Source organism: Xenopus laevis, chromosome 4S, assembly GCF_017654675.1.
Source record: "Xenopus laevis strain J_2021 chromosome 4S, Xenopus_laevis_v10.1, whole genome shotgun sequence".
Classification (NCBI taxonomy): Eukaryota; Metazoa; Chordata; class Amphibia; order Anura; family Pipidae; genus Xenopus; species Xenopus laevis.
Genome location: NC_054378.1, coordinates 94,866,513 through 94,889,102, shown reverse-complemented (window position 1 = coordinate 94,889,102; position 22,590 = coordinate 94,866,513). Strand labels below are relative to the sequence as shown.

The window sequence follows — 22,590 nt, the reverse complement described above, 5'->3', positions numbered from 1 at the left end:
TGGCCCTAATTTTCATTCCCAAGAGAAAAGTGTGTGGAGAAGCTTGTATAGCACAATGTAGAACTTCAGAGAGCAAAGTTGCCACCATTCTCCAGAATTCCTTGGCTACTGTACAGGTCCACCAGGTGTGCAGGAAGGAACCCCTCTCCCCACATCCTCTAAAGCACTGTGAGTGATCCGGGTTGCCACTTAATTTAGCAATGCGTGTAGGGGTGTAGTACCACCGAAATATTATTTCATAAGCTCTCTCACTAGAGGCTGCGCAGATTGAGGACCGTTTGGCCGTTTCCCAAATTTCTCTCCAGGATTTTTCAGAAATTGTGAGGTCTAAGTCCTCTTCCCACTTTAGCATGTAAGGTTGACGTGTGTCTGTATTGTCTGTCGCGAGGTTCATATACAGAAGTGAAATAAGGTGTGTTGGGTATGAGTGTTCGTGACACATCCTTTCAAAATATGTAAGGGTCTGAGACGTTTGGGATTTGCAAGCAGCTTCCACATAATGCCTTATCTGCAAATATTGATAGAATGCGTGGGGGATACTACATTCTTCCCTAAGCTGTTGGAAAGATTTACCTATCCCATCAGTAACGAAATCTAGTAAGGTCGTCAGATCCGCAGATATCCATATTTGAAACTCCATGGGAGAGCTTCCTGGAGGGAAATCTTTATTGTTAAAAATAGTTCTGTATTTCGTGGTAGTATTGCTTAATTTCATCCTGAATGCTACGGAGTCCCAAAGATCTAATGCTTGCTGTGACGGGGGAAGAAGATGTGGAGGGGAATTCCTAGCTGTCTTAGGGATCCAAAATAAATGGGCGAGTTGTAGCGGGGCTGAGTAATGATTTTCGATGGCTTTCCAGGGTTCTTCTGTTGATGCATGTGTGTGTACCATTGCTTCTAGCCTACTAGCAAGGTAATATCTATATAGATGGGGTACTCCCAAGCCACCCAACGATTTTGGCTTCGTCATGATAGCTGCTTTAATTCTGGGCTTCTTACCCCCCCCCCATATGAAGTTCGAAATAGCTTTTTGAAGCGAGGAAGCTACTTTTTCGGGAAAGTGTATCGGTAATGTTCTAAAGAGGTAAAGTATTCGAGGTAATAGTGTCATTTTAATAGCTGCTATCCTACCAAACCAGGAGAGGTGATATGAGTGCCATTTGTCCAGATCTTTTTTCAGGTTATCGATTAATTTAGGGTAATTAGCCTTGTATAGATGATCATAGGAAGAAGTAAGGTATACTCCTAAATACTCCAATGAGTCTGTCTCCCACCTATAGTCAAAGTTAAGTTGTAGGAGTTTAAGTTCCGCCTTGGACATATGCAGTGGCAATGCGTGCGATTTGGTAGGGTTTATTTTGTAACCTGAAATGAGTTGGAACTGAGTTAAAGTTTGCAATAAGTTAGGAAGCGTGGTTTGCGGGGCTGTCAATGTAAGGATGATGTCATCGGCGAAAAGACTGATTTTATATTCCGTTTCTCAGACTCGAATGCCTTTAATATCGGGGTTTTGTCTGATAGCGTGAGCCAACGGTTCTAGGGAAAGGGCAAATATCAGGGGAGACATGGGGCAACCCTGGCGAGTCCCTCCGTTAATGGCAAAGCGGTCGGATAGAAGTCCCATGCTAAGCACTTGAGCTGATGGAGTGGTGTAAAGCTGTTTAATCCCCGTAAGGAATGGTGTAGGTATCTGCAATTTGTGGAGCACCGCAAACATATATCTCCAATCTAATCTGTCAAACGCTTTTTGTGCATCTAACGATAACAGAAGAGAGGAGGTGTTATGTGTAGGTGCTCGGCAAATCAGGTCTATCGTTTTACGGATGTTGTCTGCTGCTTGGCGTCCTGGTACGAAACCTACTTGATCGTGGTGTATAAGGTGGGGAAGAATCATAGATAATCTGTTAGCCAATATTTTCGCAAACATTTTAAGGTCCGTATTGATGAGCGATATAGGCCTGTAACTGTCGCAATTATTTGGATCTTTTCCTGGTTTCAGTATCATAACTATGGTGGCCGTTTGCATGTGTGTCGTCGGGGGAGCCCCCTCAAGGAAAGATTGGAAAAGCTCTCTCAAGAAGGGGGTCAACTGATTTACAAAGGATTTATAATATTTAGTCGTATAACCGTCTGGGCCAGGTGCTTTGCCAGATTTAGAGTCTTTAATTACTCTCTCTATCTCCTCCTTGTTTATTGGTGCCTCTAGCAGCTCTCTATCTTCCGTTGTGATGGTGGGGGGGATCCAGTGCTTCACTACATCAGACTCTAGAGCCTGTGACGCATTTGGAGCTTTATCTGCGGTATATAAGTCTGTATAAAAAGCCCTGAATGTGTGAAGTATTTGCTTAGTGTCCCTAGTTATTGTCCCTGTAGGGGTGCGTATAGCATGTATGGCCTGGGAGGAGTGCAGAGTCTTCAATTTGCGGGCTAGCAACGTGTGTGGTTTGTTTGCATATTCGTAGTACAAGTGTTTTGTACGTCTCATAGCGTAGGCCGCTTTATCTGAGAGGACTTGAATCAGCTGAGTTCTCGTGTCCTGAATGTCCTTGTAAGTGTTGGGGTTTGGGTCCTGTTTATGGGCGGTAGCTAAATCGTGCAGCCTCTGTGAGAGTTGCTGGGTTTTCTCCTCCCTACATTTTTTCCATTTTGCGGCATGTTTGATAAGTATCCCCCGGATCACTGCTTTATGGGCATCCCATCTGATCGCAACTGAGGTATCCTCTAGGGTATTTGTACTGAAATAATCTCTCAGTGTTGTGGAGACCTCAGCACAAATATCTTTGTCCAAGAGCAGGGACTCATTCAGTCTCCAACATCCATGCCCCCTCACCTCATCCCAATTGGCAAAAACGGTTTCCACCATGCCGTGATCAGACCATGTAATATCATGGATTTTAGCAGTGCGTATGTAGTCCACAACTGTGGATTTAGTGAAGATGAAGTCAATTCTGGAGTAAGAGGCATGGACGGAGGAGTAGTATGAATAATCCCTATCAATAGGGTGTTTTTCCCTCCAGACATCCACCAAGTTTACAGTTGTTAGACACCTGGTTAGGTATGTGGAATCTTGAATTTGAGTATTAGGGGTTTTTCCCGACCGCACATCTCGAGACCTGTCCAGATTATTATTCAATGTTGTATTAAAATCTCCCCCTACAATAAGTCTACCCTCTGAAAGCTCTGCTAGTTTGTTGAAATTTTTTTAAAAAAATACTTTTTTGGAAGAGTTAGGGGCATAAACTGATGCTAACATGGTAAGATGGTTCTGTAGGAGGCCTGTTAATATTACATATCGACCATCTGGGTCCATAAATTGCTGTTTGAGTTGGAATTTCACATTCTTGGCCATTAGGATAGCTACCCCTTTGGTTTTATTCGAAGAACTGGCTAGGTATAACTGTGGGTAGTGTTTCGACAAATATTTGGGTGTAGATGATTTGCTAAAGTGCGTCTCCTGCAGCAGCAAGATATCTATTTTCTGTTTAGCATAATCTGAAAAGGCCCTTGTACGTTTCTGTGGAACATTCAGGCCATTAACATTGTGTGAGCATACCTTTAAATCGAAGGGATGAGTGCCGGGGGTGGTCCGTGGGCCCATCACAGTTGCCATTATGTCAGCCTGAATAGTGTCCAAGAAGACCTGTTTGAGAAGAAAGTATAGAATAGAATAGATTAAAGAAATAGATAGCAGGGAGGGGAATAGACAGTGGGAGAAGAAAATACGCTCAAAATATATATTCACAATATTATGAGGTGAGTCACAAAACGTGATTCCACTGAGCAACTGTATAGAATTAACTTAATAAGTAAGCACAAAATATTGTAGTCTCGCTAAATGGGAGACTATTTAGGGGTTCCAAGAGGGGGGGGGGGCAGTTCCAATGCACCCCACTGGGAAAACCTAAAATGCGGGGGGTCACGGATCAGAGCCTCAATAGAAAGCTTGTCCGTCTGGCCCGCCAACTATATATATCAGAAATTTCCTAATTCAAAGCATTAGGTTACAGATATTCCTAGGACCCTAGATCTAAAGCTTTGTATATATAGGGTAATGTACCGACTAACTACATTTAAGTCATAACTCAAATCAACTGATATACATATAGAGTGCAGCTCTTCAGAGTGTGGTGTGCCAATCGACATAGCAAAGCTGAGGAGCACGTGTCCGTCTTGTTTGCAGTAGAAGACCATCATCACAACAAGCCAATCTGGTGCTAGACACAGATCTTTGTGAAGTAACTCCCGGCACGAAATAAGATATAGATCAGTGCGGAAATGTCAGTTCCTATTCAGAAACAGGGCAGCAATAGTTCGGCAGGGTTGGTTGTAACATCCTACTACGAGATGTCCAATCGGGTCAAGCCAGCTGAGCCAGTTCCTCTGAGTCTGGAATCGCTGCTTCTAATGGAGCTTCAAGAGATCCTTGGAGGTAGTGCAGTGCATCCTCTATGTCGTTTGGATGCCTGACAGTGTATGTCAGGCCGTTCTGTTCATATTCTGATTATTAATACTTAAATACAGATAATTAATCCTCTAAAACGATTGGTGTTTCCCCAGTCCAGCAGTCAAAGAGGGCTCTCCTCCACTTTTCAAGATAGGATTGCTGTATACCTCAAAGGTAAAAACCATTGAGGGGGAAAAAACCAGACAAATAATATAGTGTAGTACTTATGAGTAAAATGTCCACATATACTCTAAAAGTTGTTCTAAGTGCTAAGTTCACACCCAAATTGTTTTGTGCTGCATGCTTGCTTAATACATATGCATTCTGTGGAATACAATCCCCTATAAACAAAGGGTATTGAAAAGTAGAAATTGCACCCGTGGTGTCTAGTTGTAGTGCCACATTCCAATTTCCTAGTGAGTTTAGACGGTGATCATACTTACAAGAAGTAAGTTAAAGAAAGGCTTTAAGATTGGCAGGTGTCCTGGTTTGCTTAAAATCGCTTTAAGAACAATGCAGCACAGTCTGTTAGGGTCTCTCTTGTTCCAGCACGCGTGTCTCCGGGCTCCGGCTGCTGCTTCCACACTCCTATTTCACCTCTGACATGTTTCGCTGTCATGTTGTCGCGTCAGATCAACGCTGCGACACCATGCGACAATTCTTTTGCTTACCTTATTTTTGTTGCAGCGTGTCGGATCGCGACAAAAACGCCCGTGGAGTCCTACCCTAATGCTTTATTTACCAGTAGGTCTTTCCAGCTGACGCGAGGTCACCCATTCCGAATAGAAGACAGAAGGTTACAGCTAAATATTTGGAAGGGGTTTTTTTACAGTGAGAGCAGTGAAGATGTGGAATTCTCTCCCTGAATCATTTGTACAGGCTGATACATTAAATAGCTTTAAGAAGGGTTAGGGACGATTGCTCATAGTACAAGTTGATCCAGGTCCAATTGTCATCTTGGAGTCAGGAAGGAATTTTTCAGCAAATTGGAGAGGCTTCATCTGGATCAACTAGCAGTTAAGCAGGTTATGCAATTAGGTCCATAAACATCTGGACAGACAATTTTTTTTTCTAATTTTTGTTCTGTACATTACCACAATGAATTTTTTTTTTTTTTTTTTTAACTCTTTATTTAACATAAAGTTTACATTCACGACGTTACAAAATCTGCACAATGTTAGCACAAACCTCAGATCAACACACATTATGCATTGTACAAAAAAATGAAAGAAGGGGAAGAGCATGGCATCCACAATAGAAAAGAGAAGTCATACGCTTCCCAGGTATACCTAAACCCAATGAAGGGAAAGCCCTTCCGATTTATTGCTTACAATATCAGCGTTCCATAAATGTAAACAGAAAGAAAAAAGGGAACAAAAAGAGCAGACAGAAGAAGGGGAAGGGTAGGGAGAGAAAAAGAAAAAAAAAAAAAAAAGGAAAAAAAGGAAACAACACTAAAGCATCAAAACTGTCCGAGCTCGGGGGAAATCAAGGAAATATGAGGATCCCAGTCTGGGAGTAAGTTAGCATGGTGTCGGGGGGTGTAAAGCGACCCAAGGAGACCAAACTTTCTCGTAACTCGGTAAACGAGAAGTGTGTAAGGCAGCCATGTATTCCATTCTTCGTATGTCCTGGATAGCTGTGTTCAGCTCAGTCACTGAGGGGGGCTGTGGCTTCTTCCAGTTGCGAGCTATGACCCGTCTAGAAGCCGTCAAAATCAAAGAGGCTAGCCTTTGGTTATGCTTCTTAAGCCCTGGGAGTGGAGACCCGAGCAGAAAAGGGAGTGGGTGTCGCTGTACAGCAGTCCCAAACAGTGAGGCCAACATGTCCCGCACCTCCTGCCAATAATGTGCCAGGAGAGGACACGTCCAAAAAACATGGTAGAGAGTCCCCACATCACCACATTGCCTCCAGCACTCTGAGGACACTGACGGGTACAATGAGTGGAGCTTGGCCGGCGTCAAATACCATTGCATTAAAATCTTATAATTTGTTTCTTTGTGGGTCACACATATCGAAGCCCTTTTGAGGTTCTCCCAAATCCGAGACCATTGCGGGAGGGGTATCTCTTCCCCTAGCGCCTGTTCCCAGGCCAACATATATCTATGTTTCATGAAAGAGGGCTCAGTGTAGGTGTTAAGTACGCCATAGATGTCAGATATAAGCCCCCTTCTGGATCCCCTAGTTGCCATAATCGTTTCCATAGGGCTGAGTACTGAAGGGGCCTGAGAGCCCACCACTGCCAGAGCAAAATGCTTGAGTTGAATGAACTGATAGAACAACGAGTTATTGAACTCGTACTTGGCTTGAAGCTCCTGAAATGAATACAGTTTACGAGTAAGTGGATGATAAAGATCTTTAATCTGCAGTAGACCGGCTTGTCGCCAGGGCTGTGCGAAAGAGTCCTTGAGGCCAGGAGGAAAGTAAGGGTTACCCCAGAGGGGGCTTAGCCTGTATGGTTCTGGGGATATACTGAACTGTACCTTAGCATAGTTCCACAGTGACACAGTCAATTTCACCGAATTCAGTACACAGTCCTTGGGTTTCAGCAATTTTTTCGGATCCCATAAAAAGGAGGAGATGGCAAAAGGAGAAACAGTATCATTTTCCAGAGACACCCATTTCCCACAGTGTGTCCTGGCCGACCATGCCACTGCCTGTCTCAGGTGTGCAGCCAGATAGTACCTAGTAATATCTGGAGCCCCCAGGCCCCCCCACTCCCTCGGGGATGTAAGTACCCTCTTAGAGATTCTGTGGGATTTAGCCGCCCATATGAATTTAACTAGTTTAGCCTGGATCTGTCTCAAAATTGTAAATGGGACTCGGACAGGTAGGGTCTCGAAATGATAAAGCAGTCTGGGAAGGGTCACCATTTTCACTGTGGCAATCCTGCCCAGCCAGGATAGCGAGTGGGAGGTCCATTTTTCAAGATCTACGCAGATCTTAGCAAAAAGTGGGGTGTAATTTTCCTTGTATAGGGCAGCATAGCTAGGGGTCAAGCGGATCCCCAAATATTTGATATAATCAGTTTTCCAATTGTAGTTGAAATTTAATTTCAGGACCTTGAGTTGCGGGTGGGGGATATTTATGGGGAGGGCCTCCGACTTGTCCTGGTTGACTTTATGGTTGGAAAGTCTACTGTATGTGTCTAAGATAGCGTGTAAATTAGGGAGAGATGTCAGTGGTCGAGTAAGAGTTAGGAGTACATCATCGGCAAACAGCGAAATTTTGTGGGTTGTACCCCTACGAGTGAGACCCATTACCACAATGAATTTTAAATGAAACAACTCAGATGCAGTTGAACTGCAGACTTTCAGCTTTAATTCAGTGGGTCAAACAAAAAGATTGCATAAAAATATGAGGAACTAAAGACTTTTTTTTAACACAATCACTTCATTTCAGGGGCTCAAAATTAATTGCACAAATTAAAAAACTGAAAATAAAATGTTATTTTCTAATACTTGGTTGAAAACCCTTTGCTGGCAATGACAGCCTGAAGTCTTGAACTCATGGACATCACCAGATTCTGGGTTTCCTCATTTTTAATGCTCTGCCGGGCCTTAACTGCAGCCGCTTTCAGTTGACGTTTGTTTGTGGGCCTTTCTGTTTGAAGTTTAGTCTTCAACAAGTGAAATGCAGCTCAATTGGGTTCAGATCAGATGACTGACTTGGCCATTCAAGAATATTCCACTTCTTTGCTTTAATAAACTCTTGGGTTGCTTTGGCTGTATGATTTGGGTCATTATCCATCTGTATGAAACACCTCCCAATCAATTTGACTGCATTTAGCTGGATTTGAGGAGACGGTATGTCTCTGAAAACCTCAGAATTCATTCGGCTGCTTCTGTCCTGTGTCACATCATGGATAAACACTAGTGTCCCAGTGCCACTGGCAGTCATGCACGCCCAAGCCATCACACTGCCACCGCCATGTTTTACAGATGATGTGGTATGCTTTGGATCATGAGCTGTTCCACACCTTCTCCATACTTTTTTCTTGCCATCATTCTGGTAGAGGTTGAACTTTTATTTTGTCTGTCCAAAGAATGTTTTTCCAGAACTGTGCTGGCTTTTTTTAGATTTTTTTTTTTTAGCAAAGTCCAATCTAGCCTTTCTATTCTTGATGCTTATGAGTGGCTTGCACCTTGCAGATATGGATACACCTACCTCCTGGAGAGTGTTCTTCACTTGTTTGGCTGTTGTGAAGGGGTTTCTCTTCAAAATGGAAAGGATTCTGTGATCATTCATCACTGCTGTCTTCCGTGGACGCCCAGGTCTTTTTGCGTTGCTGAGTTCACCAGAGCTTTCTTTCTTTCTCAGGATGTACCAAACTGTAGATTTTGCCACCGCTAATATTGTAGCAATTTCTCCGATGGGTTTTTTCTGTTTTTTACAGCTTAAGGATGGCTTGTTTCACCTGCATGGAGAGCTTATTTGACCGCATGTTACTTTTTCACAGCAAAATCTTGCACATACAAGCCCCCCCCCAAATCAACTCCAGGGCTTTTATCTGCTTCATTGATAGACACAATGAAGGAATTGCCCACACCTGCCCATGAAATAGCCTTTGAGTTAATTGTCCAATTAATTTTGAGCCCCAGAAATGAAGTGATAGTTTTAAAAAAAAGGCTTTAGTTCCTCACATTTTTATGCAATCTTTTTGTTCAACCCACTGAATTAAAGCTGAAAGTCTGAGTTGTTTCAGTTAAAATTCATTGTGGTAATATACAGAACCAAAATTAGAAATATAAAGTTGTCTGTCCAAATATTTATGGACCTAACTGTATATAGACTTAAGATTGAACTTGATGGACGTGTCTTTTTTCAACCTAACTTACTATGTAAACACTCAACAGGTCTGGTCACTTGGCTGGACATTATGGGGCAGAATTTTGAAGCACAAAAAACTTTGAAATTCGATCATCGAATTAAAAAACTTCGAATTCAAATATCGAATTCAAAGTTTTTTCACCGAATTCAGCAATCCTATGATCTAATAAAAACGTTTCAAAGGATTTCAGTGATCGATCGAAGGATTTTTATTCGATGTGTAAAGACTTCGAAAAAGTTTGTAGAAGGTCCCCATAGCAATTCGGCAGGTTTAACTTAGTATTGAAGTCAAAGTTTTTTTTAAGAGACAGTACTTCGATTATCGAATGGTTGAATATTCGAACGATTTTTACTTCGAATCAAAGTCGTAGTATCCTATTCGCTGGTCGAAGTATCCAAAAAATTACTTTCGAATTTTTTAACTACGAAAATTCCCTCAAATTCACTTTGACCCTTGATAAATCTGCCCCTATGTGTACAGCGTGGTGCACGGGAATCTCTTGTGCAGAGTTGCCAGGTTGGCGGTTTTCCAGCCAAAGTTGTCTATTAATTAAAAGCCCAGGTGTGTTTTAAAAGTACAAACTAGCCAAGGTACGGATTTGGGCTACTTTTTGGGCCTTTGGCTGGTTTGTCTGCGTCTCCCAATGCATGGCGGATAATGTCGTTTTTGTTTAACACTTTGCAGGCTGCTAAGTTTAATGCGAAACTACAATACCCAGCATGCAATGCGACTGATGTGTATTAGTCGGGAGTTACCAGATTGTGGGCTCTGTCCCCCAGTCTCCCGTCCCATTCTCGCATTTTCCGGTGACTTTCCTCAATCATAGACAATTATGGAGTATAAATCTGTTGGCCACCAAAATGTCTAGAGCTTGAGCGGTTTTACCAATATTTATTGCCATTGTATATGTATTAGGGCCTTACGTGGGCCTGTATATTTCCTGAGGCCCCTCTGTAGTTACGCCCCGGGTGACGGGTGAATCTGTCACATCTTGCACGGCAGGAAAAATTTGCCAAACAGTGAAAATTTGAAAATATTCAAAAATATTCATTTATTTTTTTAGACTTTTTTTTTTTCACTCCACATATGGGGCTATTTTTGGGCTAGTTTTTAAGTGTCTCTTGTCTAGTTTTGGGCTGGTTTTCTGTCTGATTTTGAAAATTAGACCTGGCAGCCCTGCTCCTGTGTTTTATTTTCCAGTGGGAATGAATGGGACGAGCTCAGCACTGCACACATTGCCTGGTATATTGGACAGCTGATGCCCCTCCAGTTACACCGCATTCTCAGCTCATGGGAAGCTCCGAGCAGACGCGGCGGTATAAGAGGTGGATCAGCGCTAACCTACACCATCATACGGACAATTACGTCTTGTAGTAACTTCCCTGCAGGTAAAGCTGTAAATATAAACCTTTCTACTCTACGCGAATCCCCCGATTTAGTGGTTGGGACTAACAAGGAGCTGCCGCGAGCCTAATGGGCTTTGTTACCCTGCTGGACACGACGGCTTACATTTTGCTCTTTTACTTATTAGTCAAAATGGTTCGCCGACATAAAATAACCAAACTAATGGGGGAGGGTTAGGAAGAAGGAAACATTCCCCCTTTTGCCCGCTCACTTGCCTTTAAGGAAAAAAAAAAAAATAAGCTTCATGACGTAACAGCACGGTCGAAGCAAAATGTAGCCAATAGCGCGGAGCTTCTTGTCTGCGTCGCCCACCCACTGCTTCTGAATCGTTCTGTTTCATTGTACGCGGTAACCAATGGGAAGAGGTCTTTCGGAGCTCCGCCCTTCAATCGGTTCACCTCCCCTTCGAGCTAGAAGCTTTGCGTCGTTTCCGGCTGCTATACTGAAGCTTCCCTCAGCCGAGTGAAGAAACAACAGCCGCCATTTTGTTTGTGTGTGAGGGACGGAGCCCCGGCCGGAGTACGGCACGAACCGCAGGACAACCGGAGGAGAAAGAAGGCTGGACACAAAGACGCGCCTTCCCGTAAATCATCTCTGGAAACAGATATACCTTGGGTCTGCGCCTCCTTGTGATCTTTCTGAAGCAGTCTAGGGATACTGCGACCCCTTTAGCTCCCCCGAGAGACAAGGCGGTAACACCGGCTACTGTGGGACGAGGATTTCCGGTTGACATAGGCCTGACGTCATCCAGCGGCGGCCTCACCTGTGTTGGCCAGATCTACCGTGAGCTGAGTGTTCAGAGCCGGAGACCCTCCCTCCTGAGAGACTGCGGGAGAGGCCGCGGGGGAAGGGAGTCGAGCAATTATACCGTCAGGCCGCGAGATCTTGTAGTGGGCCTGGGCCGGTGCTTCACGCCTCCCTAATACACAAAGCTTTTCCCCAAGGGAAGGGGATGCGGCTGTTGACTGGCTGCGTTTAAAGCATTGACACCGGCAGATACGTTCGCCGTGATGCCGCCCTCTGAGCAAGACAAGAGCTTGAGGCAGTGTTGCTGAGCCGCCTATTCCCTCGTTAGTAGGGGAAGCTCTGGGCACTTTTACACGCAGCTTTGTGCTTCTCTTCCCGTGTCTCCTCTGAGCTCATTTAAAAGACCCACAGGACGTTACTGGTGCGAAGCTGCTACTCGGGCTTTTCATCTAATTTCACCCATCGCCCCCCACAACTGGTGGCAGAGGAGGACGATGGGTCAGAAGAGGCCCAGATATTTGGTTGGCGTCCTGATGGTCGAGGACAGTATTTGTGAGAATCGCCTACCTGAATTGAGTGTTTAGTGAGTGCATTTATTGGGGGGCAGGGAGAGCTCACCTCCTGGCACCCCAGGCCTTTTAGTGACTACAGCATAATAGTGAGCATTGGATCATAGAAGTGAATCACCACAAGTATCAGCCATGGCTGACAATTTGGTGGATCCCGGGCCCCCTTCAGCCAAGAAGCCCAAGATGTCTTCTCCTTCCCTGTCTTCCAGTGATGTTCCAGGTCAGTTCTTGTGATATAATGTCCACTTACCCATGAGACTCCACTCACACCATTCATACACACTCCTGCCATTGCATTCCACTTTTATCAGTTAGAAACTGCAGAGCAGCACCTGTGCACTACTGCCAGCACTGTTCTATGTATGTCATCCTTTAAAACTCACCTAAGCATCAGGGACACCCCAACCTGTGGCCTTTTCCCTGTTGCGCTACAGTTTTCAGCATCATATGGTCAGCCGCTGTAATGGTTGTAGTTTGCATTAGACAGCACTGTAGTCATTTTGTTCTTTTTTTTGTTACTCGTGTTTCAAGCTTACAGCATATATTTCAATTTTTTAGGGTTCCTTTGCTTTGGTGTTAGATTTTAGCTGTGCGTTGTCTCTTTTTATGTTATATATGTGTAAACAATGTATCATTTTAGCAGCCTTTTGTTTTCTGCATGAGTTATTGATCTGTGTTCTTTTTGTTACTCTGTTGCTGAAGTTGCTTGGCACGTTATAAACTGAAGTAAGACCATAGACACTTCATTTGCTCAAATGTTACAATATTAAAAATTGTCCATTTGCAGAGCACTGACGTGCAACCAGTAAAATATACTTTTGACTTCTGCTCAAACTTTTTTCATTTTAAAGTGAGAGTAAAGGGTATTTGGTTTTATTGCTTTTATAGTATTTGGATGTTATCTGTTTTACTACATATAGGAACAGAGCCACTTTAGTTTGCAGGCAATTTAGGTTGCAGACAATTATTTTTAAAGCAGAAAGTCTGTGTACAAACTTTTTTTGTAATACATTTGTAAATGCCTTATTTTTGTTAAGTAACTAATGATTGATCATAAATCTGTGTTTAGAATGTTTTTAGAGGGTGTATGGGTACTGTTCCCCAACATTGTTTGGACTTTATTTCAGTTGTCATTTGTTGCACTTTCATTTTCAATATTCCTTTTTGTCCACTAACACACCTAATTGAGGATAAGGAAACTGGCAGAAAGGCAAAGCTATAAACAAACCAATGGGTGCTTTTTAAAAATAGTTTTGTCACCTCATCTTTGTAAATTATGCTATTTAGCTAAAAAAAAAAACAGCTCTCCTAATACAGCATGCCATTAGAATTGTTCAGTCCCATTGTACAACTGCGATTGAAAAGGACTAATGATTCAAAACATGTTATTTTATCCCGTACCAGAAAAGTGTTGGAAAAGTTTGTGGTATTTTGAGGTTGTGCCTAGGAGATACTTTTCTGCTGTCATAAAGTTCTGTATCACTGAGCCATGAAAAGTACTTTGAGTAAACTTAAAGTATAGCCAGAAGTATGTGGATGCTCCTGAAATTTCATGTCCTCAGAGGCTACAGCACTCACTACTTAGTACCAAGCTGTCCCTGGAAGTAATGTCAGTGTAGTAACTATTCATCAGGGGCAGCTGCACAAAAGCCTCACATCAGTTACAATCCCAACATCTGCCTGCAGTGGTTTAAAGGTTGCTGCCATTCGACTCTGGAACAGTGTAAACTCATGCTGTGGAGTCAATGTATTGTACTTCACCATCTGGACAGACAAGTGTGGGTTTGCCTGAATCCGTAATAATGAGCGTAAAGTTTGGAGGAGGAATAATGGTTTGGGCTTGGGTTCTTATTTAAGGGAAGGCAAACCTGAAGGCTACAGGGTACAATGACTTTTTTTTTTTTTTTTTTTTTACAATTGCATACTTCCTGATGCTATACCCAAAATGAGGTTTGTACAGAGTTTCTTTACTGAGATGGGAGTGGAAGAAATTCACTGGCCTGCAGAATGATTAATAATAACCTTTACTATCATTTGGAGTACCTATTAAGAGCCAGGCCTGATCACATCATTGCATAGTTTCATCAGTACCTTTGTGACAGGTTGAGGGAAATCTAGGGAGCAGTGTTTAAAAGCCTTCCTAGAAGAGTGGAGGTTATTAAAGCAGCAAAGGATTGACCAACTCCATTCTGATACCCTTTGTTTTCAGATTACGATGCTGGACAAGCTGGGTTCTAAACACTGTTGGTCCTATAGTTTATTTTCTATTCACTTGTCCTTTTAAAGAATAGCATAAAAATAGACCTTGCAGTAGCACTGTACAGTCCTTTTAGGCAGCGCAAGAAATTCTAATAAATACAAGCCATTTTATACCGTGTAGCCCATTTACAAAGTTGCATTTTAAAATGCAATGAACACGTATTTAGGTATTGGTTAAATGGGCTTAGATGGGTTAAGCATTGCCATAAGAAAACTAGTACTGCTTAACTTTTTATGAGGAAGGATTATTCATTTATATTTATCATCTAATCCTTATGTTCTTAATACAGTAGAAAAATACTTGCCAGTTACATATTTCCCATGTTAAAGGGATGATGCTTGGGATAATTACTGAGCACATGCTGCATTACCTAAAGAATCTTTTGCCAAAAGCCTTATTTATTTGCATAATTAAATCATATTTCCGATATGTTTTCATTAGACATTTTCAGTGGTTTTTATGTCGTTTGTAACTGTAATTGCTGATATATTTCTGTCTAGATGGTGATGTTCTGACTCCTGAAAGAATTATAGAGAAGCCAGCTGATTAATAGACAGAAGAGAGCTGACTTTTGCTATGTTCTGTCGGAACCAAAGAACAGGAAGGCATGAACAAATATTGCTCACAATTGCATTTACCAAAATATATTAGAAAACTTAAGATTGTAGATGTATGTTTGAAAGAAAATGTAGTTTTTAGCTACTTTCCATGTTCTAGAGATTTAGGAAGGGGATACTTTGGAAATTAAATTTACATTACTTTGCAGTAAACCTTGCAGTTTAGATGCTCATTTTTGTTAAAACTACTGTGAGAAAAGAAATGGCCTCTAACAAGTTCTCTTTAAAAGTCTCAGGGTTGCAATTCAATTGGCACCTATTTTGTAGTTCATGGCTAATAGGTTTTGTGGGTGCTGCTTTTGGGTTGGTCAATTTGTCAGGTATTCCTAAATTTGTCCTGCTGGTTAAATAAGGTTTCATCGTGCAGTGTGAATAATTATACTTGTGCACACTTAATAACTAGCCATCTTTAAAAAATGTTATCGCAAAAGTGACCGAAAACCTTTTTTCGGAAACTATGAATTTGCACATAGTCTCTGTATATCTTTTCTGTGTGACTGGATGTGCTAGTTTCTCTGTCAATTCCATGGAAACTATATAGAAAAATCCTAATGTCTTGGAGTATTTTTGTGCTACTTTGAATAGAATAGTACAGATATGGGATCTATTATCCAGAATGCTCAGGACCAAGAGTTTTCGGATAACTGGCTCTTCATACCTTAAATCTACTAGAAAATCATGTAAACATTAAATAAACCAAATATTCTGGTTTTACTTCCAATAATTAATTATCTAAGTGGATCAAGTACAAGGTGCTGTTTTATTACAAAGAAAAAGTTTGTAAATTCTTAAAAATTTAGATTATTTGGATAATCCGTAATATTTAACTTTCTGGATAATGGGTTTCCCGGATAATTTATCCTATACCTGTAACTGATTTTAAGTTTTACTGGGGGCCATGGAAAAATTGGCATAAATTATAGAAAAACTTTAAATCCTGAATAGAAAAAAAACATTGTTTCTCTGTATAAGGCTACGGAATTTTTTTTGGGAAAGATGTAAAGTCTGGTTTTTACTAGGTTATTTAATAGCATTAGGTAAATGGCATTTTCCAATAAGTAAATATTTAAGTGAAATACATGTTCTCATGCGCTCAATACATAGTGTGCCCATATGCAGCTCATAATTTTTGGTATATGCAAATGGTCAAGGGGTTGCATTTTCTCTAAATTATTCTTCCCATCCTCCCCTTTGATCATCTGTGTTTTCTGCTTTTTTTTTTTTTTGAAGGGAATATTTGCTCCCTTCTCATTTTCCCCCCATTCTTGCATTATAGCACATAATGGAAATATTTGACTGTTTGGACAAGGTATCTTCTTTTTCAGTGATCAGGTTTTAAAATAGAATTTTCAAGGGATCTGTTCATTCCACGTGATTTAACTATTTTCCTCCTATTGGAAAACCTTACCACTTTACCTTACAAGATGCAGAGTGCTTATTTTTTAAGCTTCAATGCCTGCATAAAAATAATATTGGATAAATAACATATACAAGGCATGGCTGTGTTTCTAGTGTTTGGATAATTCAGTAAGGGCAGAGACGCAAGGTCAGATTTGGGACGATTAGTCGCCCGACGACGAATCTCTTATTCGGCGCGACTAATCTCCCTGACATGTTTCCTGCTGGCTAGAATGAAAATCGCCGGTGGGATGGCACTCGGAGCTCTTCATTTTCCAAAGTCGCCCGAAGTTGCCTCGCAAGGAAACTTCGGGCGTCTTTGGAAAATGAAACGCTGGCGATTTTCATTCTAGCCAGCGGGAGGCAGTTCAGGGAGATTAGTTGCTCCGAAGAAGAGGAAATTTGTCGCAGGACGACCAATCTCTCCGAATCTTACCGTGTGTCTCTGCCCTAAAGGTACACAACTGATTGGATTAGCAGAATGAAGATGAACTGTGGCTTCTCACATCCTTCTCTACATGTGTTCCCATGCACTGGCTGACATTTTGCATCAGTAGATATTTTCAAACTCAGTCAATTCCCAACCAACTGCACTATCTATAGTGAATGGTTATTGCTTTGGACGTTTGGGTCAGCATACAAATATTGTGGTACATATCTGTTTTGTCTTATTGGCACATGTGACCCTTTAGGGCAGAGACACATGGCAAATCTCCCCAAACTGCCTCCCCTGCCTTACCACTGGCTAGAATCAAAATTGCCGGCTGGATGGCAATCGGTGTGCTTTGTTTTTCGTCACCTGAAGTTTCCTTATGAGGTGACTTGTGAAATTGAAGCGCTCAGAGTGCCATCCCACCTTCGATTTTCATTCTGCATTCATTACTAAAGATTGTATATCCAGATGTCCAGTTTTCTCTCTTGGAGGTTGTCGTGGGCTATTGGCCAAATTGAAGGGACAGACCGTTAAAACTTTTTTTCAATTCTTGATCATTCAAATTGCCACAGTTTCACTAGGGATTTGCCAAATTCCAGATCCTCCACAAAAGATTTGCCTGAATAGCCACCACACTTCTGCCACCCTAAAAAAGTTTTTACAGAAGCCAAAAAGACTGTTTTTTGAAACACTAAGAGAGTTTCCCATTGGCACAGGATGTAGGGGCTGGAGCGGATCTTGGCAGCCATGAGATTTGACTGGCAAAAAGGGCATGGGGAGAACACCATGGACTGGATGCATTTTTAAATCGTGCTGTCTCTGTATACAGTAAAATGCTTTGGTTGATGTGGGGTTCTGAATAAAATGTTTTCTATGTCGCTGCTTAATATGTTGGTTCTTTATAAATATGTGATAATTAACATTGGTTAGCAAATGTTTTACAGTTCAATTCGAACTTGACTGTCCAACCTTTAGCCAGGAGCCCCCCCCACAGGACTGCAGATATGTATTCACCCCAATTCTCACACTACAAGCTGGGCAATGAAGTTTACTTCCAGACCAAGTACATCTGAGTGAACAAATATTTGCCTTCTCTTGTAGTTTGCACATTCTACTGCACAACAGTGTTTTCCCATTTGATGCCATTGACATGAACTAATCGTTTTATTTTCTTTCCTAGATTTTGGGTCTCTCTTTGACCTGGAACATGATTTACCTGATGAGTTGATTAACTCAAGTGAGTTTGGTCTGACTAATGGTGGAGATCTCAGTCAGCTACACACTAGTATGAATATGGTGCCTGATGCAGCTGCCAAGCATAAGCAGCTTTCTGAGCTCTTGCGTGGTGGAACCACCTCAAACATGAGCATGGGCCTTGGGCAACAAACACCACAAAACAGCCCAGGAATAAGCCTACTGAACAGTATGGTAAAAAGTCCTATGAACCAAGGAGGACATGCATCACCAAACATGGGTATGGGAGGCAGTGGAAACCCTGGACCAACAGCTCAGCAGATGAATCCCACTTCAGCAACAGGAATGATGTCTGGTGTGAACAGCCCTGTGAACCAGCATGGCATGGGCATCAACGCAGGAATGATAGCTGGAAATGGACAGAATATGATACAAGGTCAAATGATGAACGGATCTGTTGGATCTGGTAGAGGTCGTCCTAGCATGCAGTACCCCAACCCTAACATGGGCAATACAGGCAACCTACTTGCTGAAACACTTCAAGGTGGACCTCAAATTGGAGCACAGTCTGGAATGAGAGGTCCACAGCCAACTGCCATGAACAAGGTAAGAGACAGGTCTTATTTTTTTGATGTTGTATTTTCTTGTTAACGTATAGAAAGGAAATTGTAAGTGTCAACTTTACTTTTATGTAAAGGAACGGCGTATTCCTAAATGTATAAACATATAGGGCCAGTAATAACAAATAAGTAAGCCACATAATTTTTCTATCTGGAATAAAAAAAGGCACCAAGCTTAATTTTAAAGCATTTTGTTTGACAGTGTACATACCATGGCTCAAAGGTTCAACATTTGCCTTCTTTGGCTTAAAGGGGAACTCTGGCTTCCAAACGAAAATTTAATAAAGAGGCCTACATACCACAGGAACCCCTAATATACCCAACACTTCAAAAAGTATGAATAAATGCCGTTTTCTATGCTGCAATCCAGCTGGTTAATAGTTCTTCTCGATCTGCCTCATTTGAAATCCTGGCAGGGAAGGAGGGACTAAAACACTGATGTTACAAATTGTAACAACTTCTCCACAGCTTACAGACAGCATGGAGGAACTACACAACCCATTGTACTGTGATGTTTGTTTCTTTATTGAAATCATGTGTGCAGGGAATTGTGGGGTTTGGAAGATGCAGGCTGAATACAGATGGCTGCTGATACAAAGTAACAGTAGTCAACCAGCTCAGCAAAGTAGTCCGAAAGATCAGCAGAAGAGCAGGGAGCTAGGCTTGGGCAACTGTCATAAACCATTAAAAATCATGAAAAGTCTGCACATTTTTTTTTAATTGCTGTATATTGCAAAGTTGCTTGAAACTGTTTACTTTTCAAAAAAGCTCAAGTTATGATTTTGTGAAGTTCCCTTTTAAGCATATACTTTTATTTTGTGCACACTTGAGAGTGTTCCTCTGCCTATATTTTGTTTTTTATTGTCCAATGAAAAAATACAATTATAAACAACTTTAAAAATACTTTAATCATTACTGGGTTAATTGCAAATGTAGCTTCTCTCTCTGTGGCTGATTTTCTCCACTTCTGATTTATGGAATGCTGTAGCAAAAGTCAGCAGATTAAAAGATCTGAGATTAAAGTCATAAACACTATAGGTATGGGACCTGTTACCCATGCTCTGGACCTGGGCTTTTCCGGATAAGGGATCTTTCCGTAATTTGGTTCTTCAAACCTGGGGTCTACTGGAAAATCATGTTAACATTGAATAAACCCAATACGCTGTTTTTGCTTCCAATAAGGATTAATTATATCTTAGTTGTGATCAAGTACAAGGTACTGTTTTATTGCAGAGAAAAAGAAATTAAATAAAAAAAAAAAATGGATAAAATGGGGTCTATGGAAGACGGCCTTTCCATAATTCTGAGCTTTCTGGATAATGGGTTTCCGGATAACAGATCCCATAACTGTACTATAATTGCAATTACATTTACAAATAACTTTAAAACCATTAAACGAACAGTAACGTAAATTTTTTTTTTTAAATGAATACAAATATAATGTAGTGTTGACCTGCACTGGTAAAACCGCTGTTTGCTTTAGAAACACTACTTTTGTTTATATGAATAAGCTGCTGTGTAGTAATAGGGGCAGCTATTCAAGTTGCACAGCAGATAAGCTCTGTAAAACATAATGGTGTTATGTTATCCACTATTTAACCTGTATCATAAAGCATTTTTTACATTTCCGACATTGCTACACAACACCTTGTTTATACAAACTATAGTAGTGTTTCTGAAGCAAACTGATCACTCTCAATTTTTGTTGTTACTGTTCCTTTAACATTTTTAAATGTGTATCTCAAAGTTGTTTAATTCAATTTTTGTTCCTTATGCAAAAAAACAAATAAGGCGGAGGTGAATATGGCCCACCACCTGCCCACGACTCGATTGTGGTATCAGTTGGCCAGTATAACCTGCAGGTTTTTAGGATGAATTGCACATCACGATTACTCACACATATGAATGGTTATTGAAACTAGCATGTTCTTGTGCCTGTGCACACTTACCTAAGTGCGTTAGAAGTGGTTCACATTTTAGTTAACTGTTTGTATGTTATAGAATGCTCTGTTCTTAGCTACTTTGCTGTTGGTTTTCATTAATTATTTTTAATAGTTCTTAAATTATAGGCATTCCCTTTTCCGGCTTTTAGATGGGTTTTGCTGACCCCAGCAGTCAAAATCTATTTCTCTGTGAGGCTATAATTTTTTTATTATTATTATTTCTATGCCGACCCTCTCCTATTCATCTTTCAGTGTCTGTTTTAAACCACTGCCTGGCTGCTAGGGTAGAAAAGACTAAATAGGAGAGCTGCTGAACAAAAAGCTAAATAACTGAATAACACAAAAAAACGAACAGGTTTATTGAGTCCGTGACCTGGTGGTGGACCACTGATCATGTTTTGCGTCCACCCAAAAAGCAAGAAGACAGTCGGCACTCCAACCTAAGCCAAAAAGTTTGAGCTGATTCGAATTGCCAGAAACCTCCCTGTATAGCTTAAACTTTTTTAAATTCTGTTTTTGATTTGTTAATGTAAAAAGGCTGTAAAAAAGCTGGCATCAATCAGAGAAATACAAATAAAATAATTTAGAAATACACACATGCTGAAATTTGTCAGTGATTCACAGCATGAATCTGCAGTTTGCAGTGCAGTATGTTAAAGGCCTGTTCATGTGGTCCTTGTCTGAGAGGTCTCTGTATTATGATTGATAATTAGTCCCCAGATAAATTGATCCAATTTAGCCCAGTGCATGGGTTGCCAGAGATCAGCTTTGGGACCTCTCAAACAAGTGGATCTCTCTCTACAGTCAGCCTACATCCACGACTTGTCAAACCATGTATGGGCCCATGGATCGGGAAGATATGTAGGGCAGGCGTGGAAGGGACAAATCAGGTAGCTGAAGCAGTCTTCTCCAAATGGCATTGAACAGGTTCATTTTGTTGGCCTTAGGGACGGCACAGTAGCTATGCTGCTGGCCCTGTCTGGTCCAAACAATCTACTAGTCTGATTTGGACCATTGCCATTGGAGCAGATCTTTCACAGTGTATTGCTTTTAACCTTTAGCCTTGATCGGTATCTTTCAATTTTGGAATCTATTCCATTGAGATACTGGGGGACGATGTCACTTTAAAGGGATACGGTCATGGGAAAACATTTTTTTCCCCCCCAAAAAACATCAGTTAATAGTGCTGCTCCAGCAGAATTCTGCAATGTAATCCATTTTTCAGAAAAGCAAAAAGATTTAGTTTTATTCAATTTTGAAATCTGACATGGGGCTATAGACATATTGTCAGTTTCCCAGCTGCCCCCAGTCATGAGACTTGAGACTTGTGCTCTGATAAACTTCAGTCACTCTTTACTGCTGTACTGCAAGTTTGAATTATATCACTTCCCCCAGAAGCCTAACAACAGAACAATGGGAAGGTAAACAGATAGCAGCTCCCTAACACAAGATAACCGCTCCCTGGTAGATCTAAGAACAACACTCAATAGTAAAAGCCAAGTCCTACTGAGACTGATTCAGTTACATGAAGTAGGAGAAATAACAGCCTGCCAGAAAGTAGTTCAATCGTAAAGTGCAGGCACAAGTCACATGACTGGGGGCAGCTGGGAAACTGACAATATGTCTAGCCCAATGTCAGATTTCAAAATTGAATATAAAAAATCTATTTGCTCTTTTAAGAATTGGAAGTCTGCTGGAGCAGCACTATTAACTGATGTTTTCCCATGGCCGTATCCCTTTAAGCAAACTTTGCAGTCGTACACCGTCAAAATAAATCTAGAAACATAAACCTGAAGCCACATGGCAATGAATCTGCCCGGCTTGGGCTTCTAGTGAAAGTTGCTTTTGTCTGCAGCTAGCTACATTGTTTTATGCTTTAACTGCTGAGTAAATGTGACTGAAACAAGTCTCTGCAGCATCACTTCTGACTTGGCTGGAAGGTTAATTATTATGTGTGATGCTCGCTAGTGTAGCCTGCATGCCGCGTTCCTTTTCAGGATGGGGAATCTGTTTGGTACTTGCTGCCGGCAGCTCTGAAAACACAACTCCTAACATTTGCCTGTTTGGCAGCAGCATTTTTGTGCCATGCAGGATACCACAATGGCTACAAAGTATATGGACAGAAATCTG

The 22,590-nt window shown here is 41.4% G+C and overlaps 1 protein-coding gene across 7 annotated transcripts in view; it reads left to right on the top strand.

Moving 5' to 3' along the window:
* Nucleotides 1–10,778: 10,778 nt before the first annotated feature.
* ep300.S (E1A binding protein p300 S homeolog) overlaps nt 10,779–22,590 on the top strand; it is a 56,096-nt gene continuing 44,284 nt past the window's right edge. For 2 of the 7 annotated variants that reach the window (XM_018261149.2, XM_018261146.2), the window contains exons 1-2: nt 10,804–12,215; nt 17,884–18,503. In XM_018261149.2, the coding sequence (XP_018116638.1) occupies nt 12,128–12,215; nt 17,884–18,503 (708 nt within the window). In that variant the 5' untranslated portion in view covers nt 10,804–12,127. Of the gene's footprint in view, nt 12,216–17,883; nt 18,504–22,590 lie in introns of all 7 variants that reach the window. The other 5 variants (XM_018261152.2, XM_018261148.2, XM_018261147.2 and 2 more) reach the window with 4 other exon arrangements.